The sequence below is a fragment of the Ischnura elegans genome, chromosome 10 (genome assembly GCF_921293095.1).
Source record: "Ischnura elegans chromosome 10, ioIscEleg1.1, whole genome shotgun sequence".
Classification (NCBI taxonomy): Eukaryota; Metazoa; Arthropoda; class Insecta; order Odonata; family Coenagrionidae; genus Ischnura; species Ischnura elegans.
Genome location: NC_060255.1, coordinates 67,142,792 through 67,170,781, shown reverse-complemented (window position 1 = coordinate 67,170,781; position 27,990 = coordinate 67,142,792). Strand labels below are relative to the sequence as shown.

Below are 27,990 nucleotides of genomic sequence, written 5' to 3'. Positions count from 1 at the left end.
GAAATTAAACAAACCATCTGCCAGCAACATTAATTTAGGGATTAGGAAATTGATTGAGGGGACTTTCACATGGAGCATCCTGTCCTATGGCAGTGAGACTTGGACACTTGGTAAGAGAGATAATGAAAAGATTGATGCATTTGAAGCTTAACATTACAGGAAAATACTAAAAATACACAGGGAGGTATACTACACTAATGAGGTAGTGTTTAAAAGGATAGGAGAAGACCGTGTCCAACAACAATGCTAATTAGGAGAAGAAACCCCTAGATTTACCATGTACTCATTCATTAAACATGACATGTCAGGATAGCATTTGAAGGAGGTGACTGAGAGCAGAAGTCATTGGAACCTTAAGGGAAGGGTGGAGAAGCAAGAATGGAGAGAAACCCTATGTAGGAGTTGGACTGCTCTCAACGAAATTCACCATGGAGACTATGGCTTTACATTCTATCTGACTGATGAAGAGCATTTCCTTAAAGTGCCTTCTGCTAAGCACTCAAGCGGGGATCATGCAGTTTCTAAAAATTCTCTGCCACACCAGGACTTGAACCTGGACTGACAGGGTGGGAAGGCAACTCTCTAGCCACCACAATGACACGATCCGCACATGACAGGATCCCCACTCACCCTGCTGGACGAGGTGTATCTGCCGATTCCTCTCGATTGTTCTGAGTGACTCAATCGTCCTCCGACCAAGTGACCCACCCCTCGACACGTCTATTGGTGCCCCTGACGTCACCCGGCTGATACGATCCAAGTCGTCCTGGGACTGCTTGCGCTGAACGTTGCTCTGTGAGCCATTCAACACATCCAGATTGCCTGTGGAAAGGGCCAGTGTGGGAACTCGATTACGGGTGCCTAGAATGTTGTGGACCGCAGCACTGCTACTTGCATTCTCGGCTGATGACAACGGAGGGCTCTGCAGAGAGAAAATGTCAGAATCATGTCAACCATATCATTTGAACTTGTTCGAACTGAAATAAGGGGTTCTTGGCCCATTTGCTGGAGCACTAGACTTCTGACTGAAGAGTCCTGAGGGGTTTCTCTGTATTTCCAAATTTGGGCTTTAATTTGTATGACATCACAGATTAAATTACACATGAATCAGGGAAGAATCAAGGATGAAGGCAGTATAACCAGCAAGAATGTTATCATCCAAACTATATATGATGTGGGAGGAAACCCAAAAAATGGAGGACACTCTACCAACAAGTGATGTTCAAAACACTCATTTGATGAAGAAGTCATGTGCTCACCTCATCCGGATCCGAGGAGCCTTCTGGGCTGCCGTCCCACGATGCAATGCTCACGCCCATCCGAGACAGCTCGCTCAGTCTCCTCTCCACAGTCTTGAGACGCTGCCGGCCCTGGAGAACACATAAGAGAATGAGATAGAATTATAAATAGGCTTTATGTGACTCAATCCACATCCCAATGAATAGCACAAAACATCACCTTCATCCGGAAACTAAAATAACATAAATTAAAGAAGTAAAAAGTATTAAATGTAGCAATTAACTTAGTATACAGTCATACGCACAGTCGCAAAGTTATTTACATCAAGGATGAGATTCACTATGAAAGAATTGTACTGTAGAGTAATGTGAGTTCAAACACGAGGAGCAATTTCAAAAAAACATGGCTGTTGGGGTATGCATTCTAACAACTTTTGTATGATTCCACTTTTTTCTACAACATTATTGAAGGCAAGGTCCTAAAAAAGATGCAATGTGTTATATTTCCTTAAAATATGATGTGCTCATGTCTTTTTGCTTGAGTTTTGATGATCTGCATGCGAGACGGCACTATACGATGAGTTTTAACGCCAGAAAGAAATTGGCGTGCAATTTGGTAAGTGTATAGGAATTCATTCCATCAACAAATACATTTATAAACAATAATTTTGTAAAATGTTATTGATTTTAAGTGATTGGAATGCTGTCGTTGAAAAGGCTAGGAGGGAAGAATAACAGGAAAATATGGAATAGGAAATCAAAATGAAAGAGGAGAGAGGTGTGGGAGGGGGAAGTCCGGACACCCCCTTGCTATGCCACTGATAGTGGTGAGAGACGAAGTAAAGGGCAACTCGACATCATTTTGGTGCCACTTGCTCCCTCACCTGGTTGAGCCTTCCGAGGAGCAGCTCCCGTTGCCCACGTATCCTGCTCGCCTCAGCTTCGGCCGCACCCTGTGCCTCTTCCCGCTCGCCCTCCAGCTGCTCCATACGCTGGCGTCTCCCGGCAGCACGAGCTGACACCTCGGCCACCTCCCGACTCAAGTCCTCTCTGCCAGACTCCCACCATGCCTCACGCTCCAGCTGCTGGAATTCCAGGTCCTCAAACACCTGCGCATGAATACACAATAAACGTCAATTTCACATGGACTCTCAATATCACTGGATTCCAATCGTGACTGCTTTAGGCAGTATTACTCAAACACCCTTCTTAAATGACTGTGGTATATTTCAAGCCTACTGCATGAACGGGAGGGGAATTCACATTAATTGCCAAAGGAAAAAATTCCTTTGGACTGGGAATCAAAGAACGAACCTTTACCCTCCCAGAGAACAGTGTAAGCCACTACACTATTCAGGTTCCTTTTTTCTCACATTTATTTTACAGAGGTTCAAGGGAGCTAGAAATTCCCTACCTTTGCCTTCTTGGAAGGACCGCAAGGCCCTAACATTTAACTCCATGAACCTCCATAAAATTGCTGTGAGAATTAAGGAACTTGGAGAGCAAAGTGGTGTTCACTGTGGCCCAGAAAGCCAAAGGTTTACAGTAGAATCCCAGTACACTGGATATTTGTGCCATGGAAATCAATGTGGACTTTTTAGATGAGTCAATAATTGCAAAGAGAAAAAATAATTTTCCTCGACCAGGATCAAATGCAGATCTTACAAATTAGACCCACGTGTTCTACCACTTTGAGCTGCCAAGGCATCTGCTTCCTCTGCAGAATTGTGCTGGCTTTAAGGATAAGGTGGATTTGGGGTTGAATCATGGTCAAGGCAAATGATTTTACCCCTGCAGAATTGGAGCACAGCATGTGCACTAGCGGGTGACTACATATTTTGTTTGCTAATCCAGGGGCGCAGCTAGGAATAAAGGCTGTGGGGGGTTTAGGCGAAACTAATACAAGGGTGTGTGGGGGTATGGTATACCCACCAGGATAAGCGGTAGGTGCGAGATTAATAAATTGCGGAATTTTAAGATAAATGGTTGAAAATGGTGAGTTTTACGGTTTTCTGAGGGATATTTTATTAATCCTTACACTATTCTATTTGTAATATCAATAAAATTAAGTAAAATGGATTAAAGTTAAAAATTTCTCTGAGCTCTGGGGGGAGTTTTATCCCCCAAAACCCCCCCCCTCGCTGCGCCACTGGGTTAATCCATATTTAATTCCTTGAATAAGAATCAATAAGTTGGCAAATGAAATCAATCATCTCAGGAAAGATCTGATGAAACAACATTTTTATGATGAGTTAAACTTAGTTGTCTCGTACTGCCCACAATTTCATCATACAGAAAAAATGAGTAGTTATTTTCGGTAGAAATAACCGCTATCCTTTATCATCTGATGAAGAAAGGTAGTTTCCATATCGGGTTAACGATTTAAATGGCTCTGATAGATGAATAAATATAAATAAATTTCTTGAGAACTGAAAAAATTAACAAACAATTTAAAAAATAAATAATTAATAAAATAATCATGACACTTTATTGCAGGGTTTGGGAGTTTTCATTTCCTCTCAATACATTCACCTCCTCAAGGAGGAACTCCGAGAGGAAATCTGAGATCCTCCTCCGAGAGGGGAGAATAGGAGAAGGGAGAAAGACCAAAAACTCTCACGCGTTTCTGAAGCCAGAATACTCCCTCCCGATCGAGGAAGAGGACATTTTGTCATGGAGGAAGAGCTATTTTGAGGATTATTTCAGGTAACCAAATGTTCTCCTCTTGTTAGAGCTATGCTGTGAGGACTCAGGGAGGAAATGAATAGTGGGTCCCAACCGCCATTAGGGTCCTTCGGCGCGAGAGGTCCGACCCTTTCCTATTGTCCGTGTGGGGATTACCGCGGCCCATTCCGGCTCTCAGTGTCCCACTCAAGGTAGGGGCTCATGGTCACTTATTTGTTTATAAGTTAAAATAACTAAAAACTTTCATGTTGCATTTATTGAAAATCAATGCGAGGAATTTCATTCTGTATGTTCTGCTGATTGGTTCCAAATTTTAAACGGAATTCTAGCGTTCATATTAACGGAGTTGATCATCACCTAGAACAATTTTTGGAGACGCTAAGGTTAGATGTATAATTGTTATTTTTATAACTTACTAGCAAGTTTATAGGAGCGATATTGTAATGATTTACATCTAAAAATATACGTTACTCTGTTAGCTACATTCTAAGTGTACATTGGCGGTGAAATTCGATAGAATATCCGATTTAACTTCTATGAAAAAAAGCCCTCGTAATGTAATAAAATATGATTCTCTCAGTTCTTTGTCGTGAGCCAAAATTACAGCGGCTATTTTTAATAGCCTCTTGCCAACCTTTGAATACAAAGGTATTATAAACGAATTTCGCTATAAATTCTGATTAATGCATGTCCTAAAAAATCGTAAATTTAACCCATTTCTTCCTAACGTTGCGTGAACGCAACGCAAACTTTGCGATTTTTTTCTCCGCAATTGTTATTGATAAGTAGTTAATATTTTTAATATAGGTAGTTCATTGCTTTCTAAAATGTTATGAATTTTTTCACGGAAGAAATTTAATAACTTTTGTTTTTACAATGGCCTTTTCATTTATATGTAAGTCGTTATTTTAGGTTATCTTCAAAGTTTACATATTATGTTAAATCTTAGACACTCGATGATTATATCTCTCTGCAAGTACAATGATGCATTTTTATCCTTGGCCATTGCAACAAATTGGGTGAATTTGACGAAGTGGTTTTCAAATTATTTAAGAATAAACCAAGTGTTGCGTTCACGCAACGTTGGGAGGACCCCGGTAACCTAGGGAAACGGCGCGCCGCGGCGGTGTAGAGCGTTTCTTTTTGAACTGAAAAATGAAATCTTATCAAGAATATGTTACCTTTTTATGGTGAAACTTTAGTTTCAGGCAATTGTACAATGTTTTAGTCCTACATATTCATCTACATAAGTATTGAAGGGTCTTTACTAGGATGTTTGACAGGTGGTGAGTTTTCACCGAGTTGTGACTGTTTGATATTTTTAACTTCACGTATCGAGCAAGATTAAATCAGTGTTTACTTGTGCTATGGTGGAAATTTACTGTGACCTAAACAAAGGATGCATAAAAACTTTGCTGTAGAGTTGCCCAGAAAATATAATGATTTCTGTAGGCGTCTGCAATTTCTAGATATACTGGCATCCTAAGGTAAGAACGATCTGCTTACCACAGCTGACAAGTATGCAAAAAGCAAGTGAGTATGTGAGGGTTAGCACCGTTAGTATGTTAGGGATCGTAAATTCGTATTTACGTGGTGTTGTTGACTAGGATCCAAAGGGAAGGTAGTGGCAGGGTAAAAAGCATAGTTAGGCTGGGCGGGGATATCCCGGCACCAATGGGTCTCCGTGCACAGCGGGGGTTGGCGAGTGAGCAAAACGAATGGAGAGATAAGAGGGATCACACTATCTCAGTATTTTCTGAGAAATTCATGCCCACTGGCCGCTGACGATAATGAGCTGGTAAGGCTCCAAATGAGGGTGCAGGTCATTTCGAAAGAAATTTTTTGAGAACTATGAGTGACTATGAATGCATTGGGATACCAAGAAAAATATTTCTTGGTATTTTGACTCAGGTAAAGGGCTTTCTGGGTATTACGGCACATAGAAGGGGCGATGTTCCGTTCCATCTGCTTTTACTATATCTGCGGTTGTCTGTTGAACAATCGTTCCCTCCAAATTACCTGAACTCACATTTGCAGCCTAAGTTGTTCACTATCGCCAGTGATCATAGTGCGTGAATTCTCAGAAAATATTCCAATAGCGTGGTATTTCTTCCGTTCTGATGTTTAGTGGTTATTACACCTTAGCAAAAAATATTACTGGAGTAAGGACGCGTTCATAATGTGCATCAAACGATGTCCCGGAAGCGTTTTGTTGAACCTAAAATGTTCTTACGCCTGACTGGTAACAGAAGTTTGCACCAGGGGGATAAGTTTTCTAAGATACGTCCATACTTTGCGAGCTCAACCAAATATTTCTACGGTTTGACGCAATTTCTCATAAATTATCTTTTGACGAGAAGATGATGCCATATTTTGGCGAAAGTGAAGGAGCGGTTACTCATTATCAATAGCAGACACTGTTATTTCCGCGATATAAAAATTCCTGTTATTTGACCGGTTTCTTTTTATTTTCTGTACTTTATAATGGTTTAATAGCCGAAACCGGTCAAATAGTATAAATTTTTATAAATACTTTGTGGAACGGAACGGGGATATCCCGGCGAATAACGGAATAACACTAGTAGAACAGTTACAGGATAACCCAAAAGCATTTTGGTCATATGTTAGGGAAGTTCAAGGTAAACGATCTGATTTGACGGTAGTGTCATAGGCCCACTCCTATTCCTTCTTTATATAAACGACATTGGCGAAGTAGTACACAGTAAGTTACGATTATTTGCAGACGACGCTGTAGTTTACAGAGAAATCCGTTCCAGCAAAGATGTAGATGAACTAACGAATGACCTTGCTGCTATCCAAGCTTGGTGCGATGCTTGGCAGTCAGAATTAAATTTGGAAAAATGCGTCGTAATGAATTTCTGGAAGAAGAATCTCTCCCTACAGCGTAACTATATCATTCGGGGCACCCAGTTAAAGGCAGTTGAATCCGTGAAATATCTAGGGGTTAGACTAAATAATTATCTATCGTGGAATAAACATATTCGAGAAATAACCGGTCAAGCTAATCGTAAAATGGGTTTTGTTAAAAGAATATTAGGAAAGTGCGACGACAAAGTGAGAGAAATTAGCTACTTTTCCCTCGTTAGACCACATTTGGAATACGCTGCCAGTGTTTGGGACCCTCATGAAAAAGGCTTAATAACAGAGTTAGAACGCGTGCAAAGAAGAGCTGCCATGTATGTGAAAGGTCGTTACGATAGTCTTGTTAGTGTAACTGACCTCTAAGATAAACTCGGATGGGAATCTCTGTCGGACCGTAGATTGAAAATTAGACTAACCTTTTAGATAAATTCAAGAGCAGTGTCTTTTCCGACGAAGTTAACCATATCTTGCGGACGCCAACGTACTACGGAAGATCAGATCATATAAATAAAATAAGAGAGATAGATTGCAGAACAGACAGATTCCGAATGTCATTTTTTCCACGATCGATAAGAGATTATAACGGCAGCAATAGAACTCGTAAATAGATTGCATGACTTGTAGTGTAGCCTACTAACCTATGTAAAACTTCCTGCATGTTTCAGAATTTCTATTCTATATTCTATTTCTAACAGCATATAGTAGTATAGTTTGTTATTATACGGGACGTTTTTTGGACGGTGTGGTGTGCATGTGGGAGTCCAAATGCATGCTGGTGATTGATCACCCCCTGCCAAACACCCTAGAGGTGGCTCGCAGGGTATTATGTAGATGTAGATGTAGATGAATAAATAGTTGGCGAAATACAGTAAGGAAAGACAAGGTTGGCCACAATATTGTTCGTGACGATAAAATTCAAGACGAAGATGCCGAGTTTGTAGCAGTTACATGTTTAGTGATTACCAAAAGTGCTATATTCATTTACATACTGATTGGTCCTCTAAAATGCATGAACAATACCAAGTTTAATCAATATTTTGGGTTAATTATATATTTGGGTTACAATAAAAGCGAATTATTTGCAAAAATAAAAGAGTTCCGAAAGAAAAGCAAAACGGCTCATTTGACCTGGGGAACTCCCAACGTTGCGTATACGCAACGTTTCACCAACCGCAAACTAAAAACAATAAAAATATTAAAATCGATAATTTGCCTTATTTGAGTCTGTTTTATTGCTAATTCATCAAAATATTTGGAATTTTTAAGTTATTACCATGCTTGGGATTTAATGGGTTAATGTACCATTGGGGAATGTTTTACGTAGACACTCATCACTGGGCGAAATACCATTGTCGAGTTTGTCGACGGCTTCGGACCCCAATCCGTACGACTTGAGGCCAGAAGATTTTGAAGATGACATGGAACCTTTTTATTGAACGCCTCTTTCATTTATGTATTATTGATAATTATGTGTATTTTAATTTGTAATTTTCATTACTTCCCTATCTCTGTAATGTATTTAATATTATTTTTGTGTTATGTATGTTCATATTTTATTCATGCACACAAACATTCTTATGAATAAATTTTTATTCAATGCAAAGAAAGAAAATGTTGTTTTACATCGAAAAAACTGACATATTATGTTTTTTTCACTTTCCGATAATCTTAACGTACAGAGAGCGAAAGAAGAAAGTGTAAGGAAGAGAAAACAGAAAAGTACAGCTCAAAAGTGGTTCTGATTTTTAGTAGTTTTTAGTATTAGTCATCGGAGAATTTCGCAGTTGTTCACAGCCCTGCGTGTCTATGCCAAAAATGTCTCCAAAAACTATCCCATATGGCCCAAAAACTGCGCGGAATAATTTATAAGTGCTCTCCAAAAATGTTTCAAATATAGTTAAAGTTACTAGTCATTTTAAATTCAAAGTTTTGCCATTTCTATCACTTCTACAGTTAACTCTTTCGCTGCTGTTCAATCTCCGAAAATCTTCTCCTCACATGCGGCGAAAATGTTAAAATGCGTTTCGAGGGCCCATGGAGCAGGTACTTCCAGGATGGGTGCGGTGCACACTCCGAAGGGTCGCTAATCCGCGGCCCTATCCTCGACGAGCTCATCCACGCAGGACCGTCTCCTCGACCCTATCAGCGGGGGCCTACCTCCCGAAAAATGACCACTCTGACTGCGATTTCTAATTCAATTACTCAATCTGATCATCAAAAGTAATTGTTTTCATCGCACTCCTGCCAATCAAGCAATCAAGTACGTCTTTGAACCGTGTTTCTACGATGAAAAATAACGATTTTGTTAACTTTTCTCGAAACGTGGCTGCGGACAACCGGAAAAATGGCCAATTTAGCAAAGTTAACAAAATCTTTATTTTTCATCTCAGAAACACGGTTCAAAGACGTACTTGATTGCATGATTTTCGGGAGTGCGATGAAAACAATCATTCTTTGATAATCGGATTGAGTAATTGATTTTCAACTTGCAGTCGGAGATGTCACTTTTCGGGAGGTAGTCTGCCTGCTCGTAGGGTCGAGGAGACGGTCCTGCGTGGGTGAGCTGGCCGCGGATTAGCGACCCTTCGAAGTGCTTCGGCGTAAGTGCTGACCGCATGTCTCCACTCTGTCCAGAGCTTTGCCTCATGTGCCGTAAATACTTTTTTTGTATTGCTCTAGCTCATTTGGGAGGAAACTCTTTTCGGAGGAAAGCCTTTTCATTCTCCTCTCGACATATGTTGGAGGAGAAAAAAAACTCTGGGAGTTTTTTTATTTCCTCTGAACAGAGTTCTCCTCCCAAGAGTTTCGGAGGTAAAGAGTTGGGAGGAATCCCTCCTGACTTTCCTCCAAGGAGGACTCCCAAACCCTGCTTTATTGTAATGTATTCTTTCAACGACAGCAGAATTTTTCTCATTGATTAATCCAATATTCTGGCCATACGTATTCTCAGTACTAACAATGGGTCTATAAACAAATGACCATTCAAATAATAATATAATAAAAATATAAAAGCATTGTTTAAAAATAATAAATAAATAGTAAAATTATTTTAAATAATCAAAGAATAAAATAAAATTTTTAAAACAAGACCTTTCTTTCAGCTTCCAGAACTTCAAGTTGGTGTTTGAGTTTCTCCCTTAATGATTCAACTTTTTCAGGGTCTTTGATGGAAAGCATCTCGTTCTCAATCCTGAAAAGGTTTAACAGAACATAATTTTACTTGGCCAGTTCCTCTCACCTGTAGAGGGTATAAAATGAACCCATGATCATCAGCAATAAAACAAAATGAAAAATCAAGGTGATACAGACTAAGGAATGGAATATCCTTGGTCAGACCTGGATAAGTACATACTCCTAAAGACAAAGAAAAATTGACTTTAACTTTCTGAAAATTAGAATAAGGGAAGAATAGCATACACTGTATTATGGATACATATTCTTTGATTCAATAAATGCAAGTATTAGAAGTTTATCTAATGAGAGACTAAATGTGTAAGTAAAAGTAAGCCTATGAAAATGGCATTGTAAAGTAATTAAAGTTGAAATGACCTTGTGGAACTCTTTAAGAGTATATACTCTTAAAATCATTTGAACTTTTCTTTCCTGCGCAAAGATATATAAAAACTCGAAACCGGGCAATAGTGATAATGGCATCTCAATAATGCAACCCCATGACAAAAGCAATGTTCACATGGAAAATTTGATATGATCTAGATGTTTCCATGGCATTATAAAGGATAAAACTCAATAAATTTTGAGTTAAGCAATAATAATGGATTTTTGAAACGAGAGGGAAAATCCATGATATAAAAAACTAAACAATATCATGATGCACAAAGGTTAAGAAACAATATCAGAAAACCAAAGGGAAAACACATTTATTGCACTCATGGAACATAATGCTAAGTGGATACGGTCATAAAATTGATACATAGATACACTCACGCCTTGTTCACCGAAAGTTATGCCTTCCCTGAGGTCTTTGAGCCCATCAAATTTGCTTTGAAAGAAAGCATTTTAAAATTGGGAGTCATAGATGCCTTCCCCATAGCATAGATATTGAGTATCAAATTTCCTACAAACAATTCCCAATATTCCTATTAATAGGCTTGGAAAAGTTTATTTATGGAAACATCTCTAGTGCAAAATATATTTAAAGATATTAGGCAGGCATTCAAAGTAGCTTTCTAATGTAAAAAAAAATTTTTCCACGCTTATGAAATTCCCTCCTTTTGTGCAGGTGGGCTACCATCATGATAAAAAATTCATGCTATCTCAGGGATTCATGATGCATTGCCAGTAGTTGATGAATATATTTTCATCATTGACAAAGAATGAAATCCTTGAAAAAATACATCAGAATAGAGTACATATTAATGAATTGACAACAGGGAAAAAGTCCATGACAAGCACAGTTTCTAAAGGGTATCAATAGCGTCATATGTTCAGGATCTTGTTCCATCTGCACTATCAGCACATTCATTCATCGAATTAGTCTGACAGATGTTAAGTATATAAATGTTTAATTTACTGATATAGCAAGCAATCTCATGCAATATCAAGAATCAATTTCATGTATTTATTTCTTTCTATGACATTGTATTTATATTTTTGTTTGTTAACTGCATGTAAACATAAGTTAAGAAGGAATTATTGGAATGGAGATCTTAGAGGAAAATGGAGTAGTTAAAATGAAACTGTATCAGTACTGGCAAATAAATATTGATTGCCAAAGAAAAGTGTAAAGGTATATATAAATGGAATCAGTGGCGCCGACTCCATGGGGCCTGAGGGGGCCCGAGCCCTCTCAAAGATTCGTTAGGGGGCTGAGCCCCCTCAATAATTCAAGAAAATAATTAAGTTATATTATGCTTTGGGAAAATCACAAAAATATATTGGTATTTTCCCATGTTTGACGATAGATACCTTTTAAAATGCATTCAATAATGTGTTAAAACAAATACTTTTAAGGTAGTAAGCAGGTTAACTGAAAACAAGTGGTGTGAATTATGATAGTGTTACGGTGCTGAGACACACTTTGAATTTAACCTCTTCCCGGGGTAAGACTCCCGATATGGGCCCCCCCAATATTTTTTATAAGTCGGCGCCCCTGAATGGAATCACTTTGGCATGATAGTCCCAAGAGAGATTGAATAAGGTAAGTGCGTACCGTTGCGAGGCCAGCTGTGCCTCCTCAACCCTCCTCTGGCAGTCGGAGAGTTCCCGCAGTGTGCGCTCCCTTTCTTGGCTGGCCTTGTGCTCGTGGGCCGCCACCTCCCGCTCCAACTCATTCACACGCCCTTCCTCCTCAGCCACCTTCCCTGTCACTGCGTTCAGCTCGCCCTCCAACAGAGCCTGCTCCATCTCCAACTGCAACCACACACACATTTACATCAAGGATTAAAATTTGCCATTCATCTATCCATATCCGGAACAAAACATGATGAATAGAAATTCTCTGAAAAATGCAGTTATAATGAATATAAAATTTTGGTAATTAAATAGATTATAAAGCTATTTCTGAAAAATACTGTCAGAAAATAGCAGTTCCCAGTTAAAAAACATACTATGCAAGTGAAAACACAATCGGCAAAATTTGAATTTTTAAAAGGTGAGTACAAAATCAGCTCATATTGCATGCTGAATCCATCATATGTCAAACCCATGATAAAGTGGATTCTACCATACTTTGTAAATTTCAAATTAACCCTTTGCGGTCCAACGTCAAGGCTGGCTCGACAAGTTTAGTGCTAAAACTACTAGGCATGTTGTGGCATCAAGTCTCACTTCGAGTTGAGCTCGACATCAAGGCGAAGCGATTTATACAAGGGCAATGTTTCAAGATATTACCTGATTTGCCGTCAACTCGAAGTTAGACCTGATGCTACGACAAGCCTAGGGCTTGTAGCACTAGACTTGTCGGGCCAGCCTCGACGTTGGACCGCAAAGGGTTAATAGTGTAAGCTTTAAATTTGTCATCAAAATAGACAAAATATGACCAGATGTGAGGGAGGGATATATCCTCTCAGTCTAAGGCCATATGATTTTGGTAGAGGATTTGGATGAGGATGTAAGGCCTACCAATTTATCAATCATTTCCTACCAGGGCACCACACATTGGTGTACGTACGTAAAATTGTTTAGGGTAAAACGCAGCCCACTCACCTCCCTGAGTGCCTCCTCTTGCTGCCTCTCTATGTCGTTCATCTTGCGCCGAATGGCAGCGAGCGCCACCAACAGCTTCCCCCGCTCCCTCTTCAGCTCCTCCACCTCAACAACCACCTCTGACGAGAACTGCCAAAGAAAGAAAAAACAAATGGAATCAGTGATTTAATTCCTGTCCCACAAGAAATGCTTTTCTAAAATTACAAATGAACATATTGGGATCTCATAGCTACATGTTTTATAAAGAAATATACATATATGTATATCACACTACAAACAAAATATGTGAAAAAAAATTATGGTCAAATAATTGTTTCAAGAATAGCTTTTCAATGCATGATGAAAATTTGTTTAGCCATTCATTTACTATCATTTAAATTTCAACAACTACTGAAATTTTTCTATTAATCATTGTGCTGCGGGAGTTCACAATTTTAGCTGCCAGCCAGTGCAGAACAGATCCCCTGTGCAGGAGGTACCCCGTACCTTGAGGGCTGGTCTGGTAGAGTTAAGCCCCTTAGCAATCCTCATAGTGAGGGGAAAGTGCTTAAGTACAAGATATCCAGGTAGCAATAAAAGTTTGGGGTTAATGCTGCAGTCAGCGTGCAAAACGTATAAAATCGTTCGCACTCTAAGGGTTAAATTTACAATAATTATCAAAATTAAGAAGAATTCATAAACTTAGCCCAGTTCAATGCAGAGAAATTAGCATTCATTAATAATTTTCAATTCTTAAACAATGCTTTTCTTCATTAAGCTTCACTAGCAATATTTCAGATCCATGAGATTGAGGTATTCGAGAACATTAAAGGGTATGGATTACCATTCAAAGAAATAGAGAATTCATTTTTCAAAGTGTAATTAATTTATATCAGTACATTATTGGGTATATAATATTAATTCATGACTATTTATCCAAAAATTTCAATAAATTTTCTACTCTGGTAGCAGCTGGTCTTATGTCTCACTCCAGGATCCAGCCCTCGGGCCTAACATCCATACTACTGATTGGCATAATGAAAGCCAGTGATGTGATTTGTATTCACATTTTCAATCCATATTTTTGATGCAATGGCTACCAAACATTGAACAGTCTGATACATAAGTATGTTTTATATTTCATTCTTTTTTCCCCATAATATTCTTGTTCTGAAGTTTCATTTTTATTTTAAAATCACATTTTTTCATTCCACAAAAAAATCCTCCTTACACCTATTTACACATCATTTGCTAATATTCAAATCTTTAATTCATGATAAAGAGCAAGAAATAAAGTGCTTCATAAGAATGTTTACGGATTGATAACATGTGCTTTTATAGTTAAAGTTGTTCATGTAAATTACATTTTAAGTAATATTTATTCCTCTTAAGTCTATGTGATTTTTCTGTAACTTCCTATGGCTTCTCACGTAATTATGTGAAATTTTTCCACGATGGATTCCACTCAAAAGTGAAATAAACAACTTTAATTTATTTCCATCATGACACTGAAGTTGCTGCAGAACTGCTTTCCCTCTGTGTAAGGGAAAATATTAATTAAATAAATAAATGGGATTATTTATGGGAAAACATGGGGATATGGAACAAATAGGGTGGCAGGATCAAGGGTCACACTCACTCCTTCTGGTGTGGCACCTTTGCCCTTCCCAGCTCCACCACACACCCCATTGGCCGTGGTGGTGGTGGTCGCTGTCGATCGGACGACACCACCTCCCACCCTGGCTGACTCCCCAGCTGCACATGGCACCGAACTCCTCGGAAGAGTCCCACCAAAAGGCCTGCCCCCTTGGGGTGATGCCAACAGCAAAAGTGTCGTCCTGCTCAGCTGCCGTTGATGGCCATCACCCGAAGGGTCGACCCCCATACTACTTTCATCCCCCTCATCAGCCACATCTGCCCTTCCAACCCTCCTGGCCGACGGGAGTGGAGACGAGGGCGACGTGGGCACTTTTGATGCTGCATTTGTACGTATCCTCGTCCTGGGGCTTTGAGGGAAGGTTGGGGAGGTGGGCGGAGAAGTGGCAGAGGCAATGATGACGTCTCCTCCTCTTGGGTGCTGCCCAAAGTGCCGTGGCAGTGAACTGGTGGCGTGGGGATGCATCTGGTGCAGGGGGTGCGTGGCATGGTCGAAGTTGAAGCCGTAGGGGAACTCGGTGTCGGGTGATGGGGTGGACGAGGACTTGGAGGTTGGGGACGTGGCAGTGGCTGCACCATTGTTTGCCCTAGGTGCAAGGTTAACATCTGCAGGGGGAGAGGGGAGGGACCGCTGCTTGTCTCTTGGCAATGATCCATTAGTCTTGATTCTACAACACAAAAAAAAACAAACATAAACAATGGAAACGGCCAAGAACAATGTATTTACGTGTGCCACTCAAAGAATAAATGACAGTCTCCTTACACAAAGGAATATTTTAAAGCTAAATTACACAAAATATTTCCTCCTGTAAACAATAACTAATGCTAATTTCACTGTCGTAAGTGAGGGAGATTTTGCAGGTTTCAGTTCAAAACTTTTTTCGCTACTCTGCCAGATGTGTTTCAATGTTTTCACAACATTTTCAAGTCAAAGAACTGCATGAAACAAGTTACTTCATATGCAGTGCATGGGTACATAGCTATATACCCCAAGGATGAAGTCTGCCGTGAAAAAAAGTTTCACTTAGCCGGGATAAGTATTATTAGATCCCAGTGGAAGATTAGATCTTGGCTAAGCCACATATTTTTCATGGAGAATTCCATCCTTGGTGTACATAATTTTCAAGTCGCTTGAAGACACTTCAAAATTATGTGCAAAACGTAAAAACTCATTGTGTAGGGTAGTAAATTATGTTTTTAAGTGGAAGCTGCAAAATTTCTTTTTTTAATGATGGAACAATTCCACCACATCTCACCTAAAACACAGTTTTAAATTTTGACTTTAAATTTACTTTATTGATGACCCACATTTTGACAATTTATGTCATCAATCAAGTCATCAATAAAATATAGTCAGTGAAATAAGCATAGGCTTCATTTCCAGGATGGCACACACAGCAGATGTACAGTGAAGTGTCCCTATTCCCATGAGTTTCACTCCTCTATTTACAAGTCACATTAAGACACTTCAAAAGTTGTGAAAGTGTCAAAACTCATTGTGCAGCGTAGCAAATTAAGTTAGAGAAAATATCTTGCCTAACAGTGCTATGGTCCTTTACTGCTTGCACTTCCAAATATTCTGTTCAAAACATCAGGAACACAATATTTTGATGGGTACAAAGACACCATTATCTGATTGTACTTTCTTTTACCATTACAGTGATACTTCCCTAAATCCATCTTTCAAGAATTAGGCCTCTAATTTAGATTGTTACTAATTTGATGGTCTGCTTTTCTGAATATTATGGTATAATGCTTCACTTTTATGCTATCATAGAGGTAGGTCTAATGTCAATTTGGGTAAAAAAACATCTCAACTAATACTTCCTTGAGGACACTCAATGTATTGTTGTAATTTTGCACAACAAAGCCTTTGCATTCATCACTGTATAACCATTGTAGCGATACTTTCAAGTGATATTGCTCAACTCATGAATATAAGTACCAAGAGAAACAGCCCTTAAAGGAATTTAACTTCAGCAATCATCTCTCCACTTACTAAACAACACGGGGGTGTTCACCAAAATAAAAATATGGAATTCAAGCCCAATTCCAGGCTTTTAAGGTCAAATATTACAGAAAGTTCCAGGTTATACCACAGAAGAGTAAAAGCTAGTGAGGTTAGGTTGAACTTCAATGCCAACAGTGCTATGGCCAATTTAATACTTGAGTGCTATGGCTGAGAAGCATGAATTTCGAATTGATTCAGAGGAAGGAGAAGCTTAAGTGGAGCTGAGAAAAATTAAGGAATATACTTTCAGAATTTTCTGGGTCTCTCTAGTTCTTTCTGAAGAAGATGTTGACCGCAAAGTTGGGCTGCTGGGTAGTTACCTCACCATAAAATGAATCATGCTTGTACTTGGCTTATGAGGCCAAACTTGGTGAAACTCAGTACTCTTGATAAAGTTGTAGTACACAACAAAATGTGTCAGGTGCCAATATTTGTGCAAAGGCTCATTTAATCAATCATAAGAATTTCCATGATACCATGCCTCAAACCATGCATGATGTCTTTCTTACCGCTTAACTCAATTGTAGAAAAGACCTTTGTAGACCACTGGTAAGCATATAACACACTCTTCAACAGTTCTGGATGACTGACTGGCCTCCAAGAGGCAATGGAGGTGTGCTTGGCGATACACTCACTGATCTAAAATCTTGTCACTCATGTTCTATCGCTCATTAAAAACTAGTATTACTGGAATAAAATATCATGTGAAAGTAAAAATGAGAGTGATGTTTCATTTATCAAGTGTGATGGGACAGTGGAGGACATCTTAGAAATTAACCAAAGATTAGATGAATACTCTGGAAAACAGCCCTAGATTTGCCATTTATGAGATACTCACCTATTTTGGATGACTGACTGGCCACTGACAGTGGCTGGTGGTGTGTTGGAAGCTGCAGGTGCTGCCGCCTGGTGAGGGAGAGGGGAAGAGGAGGAACAGGAGTGGCTGGAGGTGCTACCAGGGGAAGGACTGTCTGACGGACTGCTGTCCTCCCCCTCGTCCACTTCACGGCTGTTGTTGTGCCGTGCCGCAGTGGATGATGCCATGGCCACCCTCTGCTGCCATGGCGTGCTGCTACCAACGCTCGGCCTCCTCTCCCCCGCAGCTGTGCTGCCACTATTGTCAACGCCTCCTTTCCCCTGGTCTCGCTCCCACTGCACCTGGCGCTCGTATTCAGCGCACATGCTAAGGATCTCCTCGAGACGCACCTGCTCACGGCGCTGCGTCTCCTGCTCACGGAGACGCTCATTCTGCACCTATAATTATGCAAAGAAGAAATCAGAGACTATTTTTATGGGCTATTCCACAGCAATTACCATTGAAAACTAAGATGCCATTATTCAATCAAATCGTCTACCTTATATGATAGGGTTAGATAAGTGGTTAAGTGTAGCCTCAACACCCCAGGGGCTCGTATTCAAATCCCAGTGAAGGCAGAGTTTTTTCAGAGACTGCCAAGTCCATGACTGATAGTAGAGTGAGACCACTTCAAGCGTGACACTCTGTCAATCAGATGGGATGTTAAACCATGGTCCTGTTGGTGCCTTAGGTTAAGAGCACCCTAATGCCAGCACAGTTTCTCTCCTTCCTTCCTTCCATACCCTTACTTCATGGCAAACATGACCTCAGCTGTCGGTTGCCACCACCAAATAGCATACTATGCCCATACCAAAATTTTTTTGCAGCCACTAGTTAGGGGTATTAATGGGGCACACCTGAGGCTAAGGATATCAGATAGTGCTACCAACAAGTGAATTGTAGCTTTTGCAGGCCATTAATATCATTAATTCAATCACAAATAAATGTTGCTATGCTCCATGGATTTATATTTACCCACCCACGGTTTGGCTAAAAATGTCCTTCCCAAGGAAAAAAAATGGCATACATAGTTTGTAGAAACCTGCCGTGAACTCTCTTTTAATCCCAGTGCGTAGGCAACACCGATCGGGAGTTATTTTTATTCCTTTCGGCGAACACTCAAGGATTGTTCATTTTGTACCATAAAACTATATGGGGCAAGGCTTCTAGACGGCATATGGATCTGAAAATTTGCTGAAGTATTTACCTAACTATTTGTCATTGAATAAGGAGGCGGCATGCAAAATTTGAGAACTTTAATTTACTTCGGATCACCCTAGCTCGGCACCTACCATCTTCCTCTTCTTCTCCAGGTCCTCCCTCCTGGCGCTCAGCTCCTCGAGGCTGCAGTTGAGGGAGTTGGAGCGCAGCGGCGACTGGTGGTGCAGAGGCAGCGGGGACGCATTGGCCGAGCGGCAAGTCTTGAGGGGTGGTGGTTCCGATACACCCCGACCCCTGTTGGCACCACCGTCGCCCGCTGACGAGGAGGACAGGTCGTACTCTGCCGATAGCACCCTCTTCTCACCTTCCACATCGCCCCATGGGCCCCCACGGACTCTCGGCACCACGGGGGGCTTCTGGTCCATGGCGATCCCTACCGCCTGCCCCCCTCGCCTGCAAAACATAACGGAGAGAGTGGAGTTAGTACACTGGAAGTTCTATAAACAGACTAGCAGACCTGCTTTGCATGCAGACTTTCCCTAGGATGCTAGCAAAGTATTAAAATAGTAAAACAAAATAGATAATTTTATATGCGGACTGTGGAGTAAAGGCCGGTCAATAAAAAATTAGCAACAAATTATTCATTGGAAGCACTAAGCGTGAGGCTCCTGTACCCATACGTCATTCGTGGAGTACAAAGAAAAATTATCGTGGAACCTGGCTACATTAACAGGAATATTGGAACAATTTTGAATTTGCGGGAAAACCATGTCTATTCATATAAAAAATCATCAATAAGTATAAATTTGGATTAACGGAAAAATTAGCTACACGACTTCAGGGCATTCTTAAGAAAAATTGGCACGGATAAGACGTTATCTATCATTCTTCTGCAGAAATATATCTGTTAACTGCCGCCTATAAAGATTGAAACTGTATTGAAATTGTTTCTTATTCTCAACGATGCCTATTCCGGAGTTTACTTCTCAATTCCATAATATATTCACATAAGTTTTCATTGCGAGGAGTCTTTTTCCACGATTAATGGTTAGAACTAACAAAAAACTATTCCAAAGCTCATGAAAACATTAATAAGACACTGCGCGATCCAAATTTTCACGATAATTAAACAGTGAAACCAGCCCCTTCAGAGAATACAGGTTAAAAATGTCCATGAGTCGTGGACCCGGCCTCCGGTTTCCTTGCGATTAGGCAGCCCACAATGCGAGCAAGAACTCGCGGGATTCGCACAAGTTTTGGAGGAGGGCATTCAAATCTTGTTTGGGCAAAGTATTTTGTGTTTATATTAAGCCGACTTCCAGTGGGGCATTCAAGCTGCACATTTTCGAGCTTTATCTACTTTTCAATCAAGCATCCAATCATTTTAAAAACAGCAGGGGCAATTTTTCCACCATGCGTTCATGCAATTCACTACTTTAAACGATGAATTTTGAAATGTTCATCCGTTTGTGATTTAGGTTATACTATCACCTTTGTCCTATAGAACAACTTAATAAAATGAAACTTTTACTTCAACCAAAGTAAGATGAGAAATAATTGGTGAAACGAGGATATTCTGAGTTCCCACCGTGGTCGTTAACAACTTTCATGGATACGGTTTTGCGCGATGAGACAACTTGCAGTGGAAGAAATTTGTTTGAGGTTAACTACATGAGCTAGTCGCTGTCACTGCGCTATCGACATAGTTCGCTGGATTGCGAAGAAACTAACTAAATATCCACAGAACTTTTTCCTCCGACAACGCTTTTATAGGGCTTACTACATTGATAATAATTCGGTTCCAAATGTACTCTGTTAACTAGCCGCATCTTTGACCAGAAATCACTAGTTAAAAATGGCAGTATAACTTTCTAGTGTTTAGAGCGCTGTCGTGGAACACGTGAAGTAGTTACCAGACAAGACAGATAAGAAGTTATCCGAAAAATAGTAAATTTTTCAATATTTATAATAAGCGAAACATGAAGAAATTATTTTAAGAAATTGGAGTCCAAAATTCCAAAGGGCGTATTAGCTATGAAAATTACCGACAAAAAAAACCTTCGTAAATTTATGTTGAGCTACAATAAAGCCCTGCTATGCGTGTGACAAATAAAATTCATGAGCGGATGTTTGCGGATATTAAAGCTATCTTTCGTAGTTCCCAGTCGCGACGCCTTTCAAGACATCTCTAGGGCTCTAATGAAAGTGTCGTGAATTCCACGAGGCAGCCATAAAGTAAGAATGCTTAGCGGTCCACAGCGGTGACGTGTGATGGAGTGAATTGCCAGCTACTTGGGTGATAACGAAATGAGGACGCGTGGTAGAACGGTTTAAGAGGCGTGGGAGGACTTGTACCTTGATGCTTCCGCCATTGCATAGGTGGGCTTGAGGAACAGGTTGGAAGCGTACAGCTAGGCAACTTTCAAATAGCCACTATGCTCTGAAATAGCCAAGGACTAGCGTTTACGGATTAAATAAATCGCAAGTGCTGGTTAAATCGCAATAATTACGCAGAGGACATATTTTTTGCCTTGATAGGGTTTAGAACTCGGGTCTCCTGGATTCGCGGAGGTGGAGGCCATTAATTTAGCCTTCTTTCCATCATTTCTTAGAATTCACTCGATTATTTTCAAAGGAAATGATTTTACACAGGAGGAAGTTTTGCATTTTCATTGCATACCTCAACATTGACTCGACCGTTTTCCGCCCCAATTCATCATAAGTATATGCATTTCTTGTTTTAATTTATTTCTTCTATGTATTTCTTATTTTTTTGTCCCATGTTATTAAAAAAAAACAAAATAAGAAAAGCGAAAAAAGTAGTAATAACCTACAACTAATTACTGGAATCCTAATATAGGTTTAATTTTAATAACGTTTTCAATTTCTTTAATTGAAAATATATTATTATTTCAAATTTTTTATTGAATATTAAGTTCACTGTAAATTTTTAATACTCGACCAACTTTTTTTAGCATGTGTTGTGCCTCTAATTTTTTCACATAATAAGCCTTGAGAATGGAATATATATACTTCCGCAATTCAGCATATACATTTTTGACAGAAGACCTAAACGTCAAGAATTAATATTTACTTTGTTCATATTTTTAAATTTCTTACCTCAAATTATTTTCCTAAATTCGATTACCGTATTTTATTAAAAATTACTAATTGCTTCAATACAAATGCATGAATCCTATGCGAAACTGGTGAATTAAGTCCCCGAAGGTGCAATTTATGAGCGAATATTCCACAGAAGATAATTTTATTGCCCATATGGGGATGCAAACCCTGACTGACTGAAATATGCAGGGAAAAAGGTACATACGTAGTTGGTAGTTGCCGAATTTCAATGGTTTCGAGAACTTTAAGTTCAGCAGTCAAGGTTTTGCGGGTGTCCTGCGTGTAATACACATGCGCGCGTCACTACTGATATTTTGGAGACTTGCGGACAACAGCCAAAGGCTGATCAGCGCATTATGCGCGAGTGAGCTTAATAGTGGGCTCTAAAAATGTCAATATCATGGAGTAAATTTCGAAAAAAAAAAGAATTCGCTTACAGCTAAGAATACAAGAATATGAATAAGGTAACAATTCACCAGTTGCTACATATGGAACGTAGGGCTTACACGTGGACAGCTGCAGAGAAATCAAGAGCAGAAGCATTAAAAATGAGGTGCTACCGAGGAATAATTAAGTTTAAATGAATCGACCTAGTAAGTAATGAGGAAGTGCTAAAACGAGCGAGAGAAAAGAAAAGTCTCCTAAAATCCCTAAATAGAAGACGGGACAACTTAATTGACGACATTATGAGGCATGGTGGCCTGATGAAAATAATCTAAGGGCAGGTGGACGGGAAGAAGGGGAAGGAATGAAACCACCCGAATGAATAGGGTGGTTTCATTCCTTCCCCTTTTTTATTGCCTAAATCGAAAGATTATTACTCCTGGAGTACGATTTTCACACTTTTAGATTTTTAAATAACGATATCTATTTTTCGCTATTCAACGAAAAGTGAAAATTTTCAAGCGCGCGAAAACGCGACAGCTAAGTAGGAATGATGGGAAAAAGTCCGTGTGACGTATTACTGGTTCCCCCTGCCGCCTTGTGAGGTGACCTTGGGGCGAGGCTTGAGCGCTGATACGACGCAGGCTGCTAGCAGGTAGCTGAGTACCATGCTAGCTGGTAGCGCTTGGCTTAAATAATGATTATTAATACCTTATCAAACGAAGAAAACTTTCCGAGCTTAGGAATTTTTAATGCGTGATTATTAAGAGATGTTTCCCTGAGCTCTGTGCCTCATGCATGCATTGGTAATCACAGACGACGTAAAACTCCTATCTACTCGTATAGAAACTAAGTCCCTGTGACGTCACGTGGAGTGGAATCGCATTGGCGCCAATCTGGCCTTCTTCAAATGAGGTTAAAATTGACCGTTGCCATTCGTCTAAACTGGGATTTCTAAAACCAAATAATTTGTATATTGTGAATACACTAATGGTGGGAAAGGAATCGCAATCATTGCATTTCGTTTTCTTTGAGGAAACTACCCTATTGTATTGCAGTGGCGGATACAGAAAAAACTCAAGGGGGGGGCGCAACATATCTTGAGTTGTCTTTACTTCTATCGTAATAAGAGATGATCAAGTCATAGGCAAAGTATAAGAAAATTTTATTTAAAGTGACTATAAACATGTAAAAGACAATGCCATCTTATGATATTAAAAAGTTACAATTGTGGTTTTGCAATGTTCGGCAATACAGCCGGACCCGCAAGGGGGGGGGGCGCGCGCCCCCTGCGCCCCCCATCTGTATCCGCCACTGTTGTATTGGAGAAGTAATGAAGAATGTAAAAGAGAAGAAATACGTCACAATGAAAAGGCTAGCGAAAAGGAGGGGAATGGAGAGCTGCATTAAACCAATCTTAAGATGACGATGATGGCGTAAATTAAGAAAATAAAATAAGAAATGGGCCACGAAAAAAGAATATGTACCGGCTGTGTGAGAGTGATTTTGTGATTGGGCTCCATTCAATGGGGAGGTCAAGCGGTCGCACGTGGAGCGAGCACGTGGCTGATTTCAATTGTTTAGTGTGCGCCAGCGGAGGTCTCGGCTTCCGGTGTGAATGTGCCGACTCCGTTGAATTAATGGAGGGGGCCGAGTGAAGTGTCTTGCTGCGTGTTGTTACCGAGAGGTGAATGAAACAGGATAGACGGGCGGAGCGTGGGAGAATATGCGGCTGCTTGTGGCCTTGTCTCTGCGCATGCGCAAATGAATGAGAGCGTTTGCAAACAACTCGCTTGCAAGTGGGCGATAGGGGTGCGCCTTAAAATATAATTTAATACATTATCATTCGTAATATGTGCGAATAAATACCATTGTCTGACATACTGATATCGGCTAAACCAGCAGGTACAAGGAGAGCGAATACCTCCGTCCCTTTAGGGTGAACCAACCTTTCCTACGGCATGGTAAGACAATATAACGTAAACTGTCTTATTTGCAGCATATTCTCCCGGAAATTTAATAAATTCGCAATAAATGTGAATTTTATCTCAAATTAGGAATGACGCCTCTTAGTTGTTTACTGCCGATATCCTACACTGAGGGTAGCACAGAGGCGGATACAGATGGGGGGCACAGGGGGCGCGCCCCCACTTTGCAGGGCCACCCGTATTGCCAAACATAGCAGAACCATAATTGTAACTTTTTTATATCATAAGATGGCATTGTCTTGAATGTGTGTATAATCACTTTAGTTAAAAATTTCTGAAGCTCTGCATGTGACTTGATTATTTTTTATTGCGATAAAAGTAAAGATAACTCAAGATGTCTTTTGCGTCCTCCCCCCCTTCAGTTTTCTCTGTATCCGCCACTGGGGTAGCACTTAATTACGATGGTTACTAGGGAACGTGTAAACGCGACGTTTGTCGATACCTATGTCGGTACTAACGTAATGCAAACGGGGTATGAAGCAGAATACACAGAGCGTATTCGGCTGCTTGAGTCCGAGTATTATGACAAACAACTCGTACGAACGTGGGCGACTCTATCGGCTGGGACGACGAACCGGAATATTTCTCTTTCTCTTACTCGCTCACAGTGACGGCAGGTTCTTATACGCTGAAGAGCTAGAGCACGCTTAATATTTGAAAATAAAGCACATAGGGTCCTTTCCGAATACGACAACAATGATTTTTCTGTGATATAAGAAAAATCTTTGGATCATTCGACGCACGCATCACAACGGTCCCGAAACCTCGCAAATCCGGCATAGTCGCAAAAATAAACATTCTTTCCGAATAATTTGACTGAATGGGATTTTAGGGAAATACTTGCTACTTCTATTAGTGAGAGTATCAGGGGCCTGGGAATTCACGAGTCGGCACATTCCAGTCTGAAAGTGAGCACATTCGATACTTCGATGCATTCTTAGTGCAAGGCTAAATAAAGCCGACCCCCACTATATCATTACTTCTACTACTCCTACACTAGCTCTGTGTAATGGAAATAGAAGTAATATGAAATTAATGTTAAAATTTATTGCTAAGAAACGCAAAATTTCCGTATTTTGATTAAAGTTTTCATTATACACGAATAATTTATGGTACAGAAAGTGAATTGTAATCAGTTGGGGAACTTTTTCGTTATTCGGTTTTACTTATGATTTCCTTTGCAAAAAAACTAACTAGCATAATTACTGCCAAAATTTTACGCCTTATAATTTATGTTTCATACCACGTATAAGTTTGCTGATATGAAAGTTACGCTTGAAAAATGAAGGCAGCCTCTAACCCTGCTCCTGCCCATTCTGCACCTTGCATTTAGCCATTACAAGGAACATGGAACAAGGAGTATGGGAGTTCATATACATTAGGATTAACGATAAAATTAGCTTCACAGCTTCGGAGCGTTCGTAAAAAAAAATAGTGTGGACTGGACACAATCTATCATTGTTCTCCAGAACTGCAACAGCAAACTGCCGCAAACAAGATACTGAAATAAAGTTGAGGAGTTCCTTATCCGAAACTATGTCTATTTTAACTTCACGATTACATAATATATCCACGTAGTTATTCATTTCAAGGTGTCTTCTTCTACAATTCACATTTAGAACTGACAAAAAACAATTGCAAAGCGCGTGAAAAAATAATACGACACTGCGCAATCCCGAGTTTCACGCCCATATTCTTACTCATTCAACATCGACCTAACCCCACGCTAATTCTATAAATTGCCGTTTAAGGCTGAATCGCACTATCGTTTTTCACATAAAGTCGAGTAATCAATTCATCTATGCTTTTCCATGACCGGGACAATAATGGTCAAAGCCACCATTATCTACGCCAGGGTAAGCGGGATTTGCGGGGGCCCTCCTCCAGAAAATTTTTAAGATTAATGGTTCAAAATGGCGAGTTTTACGGCTATCTGAGAGATATTTGATTAATCCTAAGACTATTCTATAAGTAATCCGAATCCAATTAAGTAAAATGGATTCAACTTAAACATTTCTCTGAGCTCTAGGGATGTTTTATCCCCCAGAACCCCCCCCCCCTCGATGCGCCATAGACACGGTCACCCGAAGTGTCCTTGATTACTTATTGATTTTTTATTTGATTTTGATGATCACTACGCACGTTATCATAAAGCTCAATGGCGTCACCAAAATATGCCTATGACCTACTTCGCTGAACGACTACTGCTGTACTTCACGTACGCGTACAGTGACGAAAAAGGCAACGGCAACAAATGATGGAAATAGAGATGGTTATCCCTATCATTGCTGCTATCCCTGAAAATTATGAAGTCTGGAGGTCATTTGAGCTGTGGGCAATTAGATTGTTTCTCCTCCTCATTGAGGTTTTCACAAGGCTTCTCTTCACTCCAAGTCACCTGAAGACTTCCTATATACTCACTCGGTCGATCAATTTGATTTTTAACATGCTTCTGTAGAAGCACATTTATAATGATTCCACACTTGATTTCTCCGATGTCGTCATCTTCCATATGTCACTGCCATCCAGAGAAGCATTTTCCAGATGTAACTTAGAATCATTTATTTTTCCTTGAGTGAGAGGGATTGTTTCAAAGAACATATAGACTGCAGAACCACGAACTAGGAACAGAAATTTTTACGTGGTAAGTTCCACACTGGTACTTTATTTCTAACCTTAGCTTCCACTTTTTCACGTAATTATCAAGGTCCTTGAAAGTGAAATAAAAGTTACGCAACCAATCGTCAATTATAACAGCATATAAAGCCAAAAAAATCCAAAATATGAAGAATAAATACGAATCCATATACGAAGCATAGAGAAAATTTTGAACTTTTGTGGATCAGTCGGAAAACTATTAACAAGTAGGTGAGGTATGTACACAATGAGTCAACGACTTTGGTAAAAGTATCATAGAATGTTCTATGAGGGAAATGATCAAGATAAGGCAATATTGATGGCGTAGAGATGAAATCGCTCCATATCTCAAGGTTTCAAGGAGTTGTGAAGACAAGAATTATCGTGATAAAAGCATGATAACGCGCGATGTGCCATGAAGAGTCAATCGAAGGAGAGATGACATAGGGTGCCTATTGAAGATTTCTAGAGGCATGGCAGAAGGTAGAAAGTTATGGAAATTTCTTCAGGGAACCAATTACAATTTAATGACGATCACTGTAAGCCATTAAGAGGAAATCTACACCAGATTACTCGAGGAAGCTGAGCATTAACAGGCAGCTGAGCACAAGATTTAAACCCCAAAATCCGCAATATTATGGGAAATTGAAAAAGTTACAAAATTAAGCCACTGCGAACCAGATGGACATGGCCTACAGTCCAGCCACCGAGAGTTGTCCGATGACATGCAGGAGGGTCTATTTCGGGGTAGGGGGCAAGGTTGCCAGGTAATAAAGGGGAACCCCAACGTCAAATATAAACGAAAAGCTTCCATTAAGAAAAGAACCTGAAGGGACGATAACCGTGAAGTACCCAAAGGAAGGGACTACACTACTACCTAGGAAGGGACTACACTACTACCTAGGAAGGGACTACACTACTACCTAGGAAGGGACTACACTACAACCTAGAAGGAGCATTAGTCCGTCCTATCTAAGCTTGATTTTTGTGGCCACTTTGGGCGCATTTTAATATTTCTTCGCAGCGAGGTAATGAGCCAATAGTGATCCATTTATCCTCCGTATTTCCAACATTGCATTTGCACTCGCGAAGATTACCATCGACAAGTTATTGAATCGATAGATGACGTCATCCAGAGGGTAAATATAGGTGAACAGCCATCATTATCACAAATATCTTCGTGAAATTATGATCGCTATGGACATTGGCGCTGCGAGTGGAGAC

The 27,990-nt window shown here is 40.0% G+C and overlaps 1 protein-coding gene across 3 annotated transcripts in view; it reads right to left on the bottom strand.

The window, feature by feature from the left end:
* Positions 1-27,990, bottom strand: part of LOC124167069 (pleckstrin homology-like domain family B member 1) — a 109,894-nt gene that overhangs the window by 36,157 nt on the left and 45,747 nt on the right. For all 3 annotated transcript variants that reach the window (XM_046544858.1, XM_046544859.1, XM_046544860.1), the window contains exons 2-10: positions 18,766-19,087; positions 17,456-17,871; positions 14,590-15,274; positions 12,972-13,100; positions 11,977-12,176; positions 9,897-9,996; positions 2,123-2,347; positions 1,260-1,370; positions 631-922 (exon numbers count right to left, since the gene is read on the bottom strand). In XM_046544858.1, coding sequence (XP_046400814.1) covers positions 631-922; positions 1,260-1,370; positions 2,123-2,347; positions 9,897-9,996; positions 11,977-12,176; positions 12,972-13,100; positions 14,590-15,274; positions 17,456-17,871; positions 18,766-19,059 — 2,452 coding nt within the window. In that variant the 5' untranslated portion in view covers positions 19,060-19,087. The remainder of the gene's footprint in view (positions 1-630; positions 923-1,259; positions 1,371-2,122; positions 2,348-9,896; positions 9,997-11,976; positions 12,177-12,971; positions 13,101-14,589; positions 15,275-17,455; positions 17,872-18,765; positions 19,088-27,990) is intronic.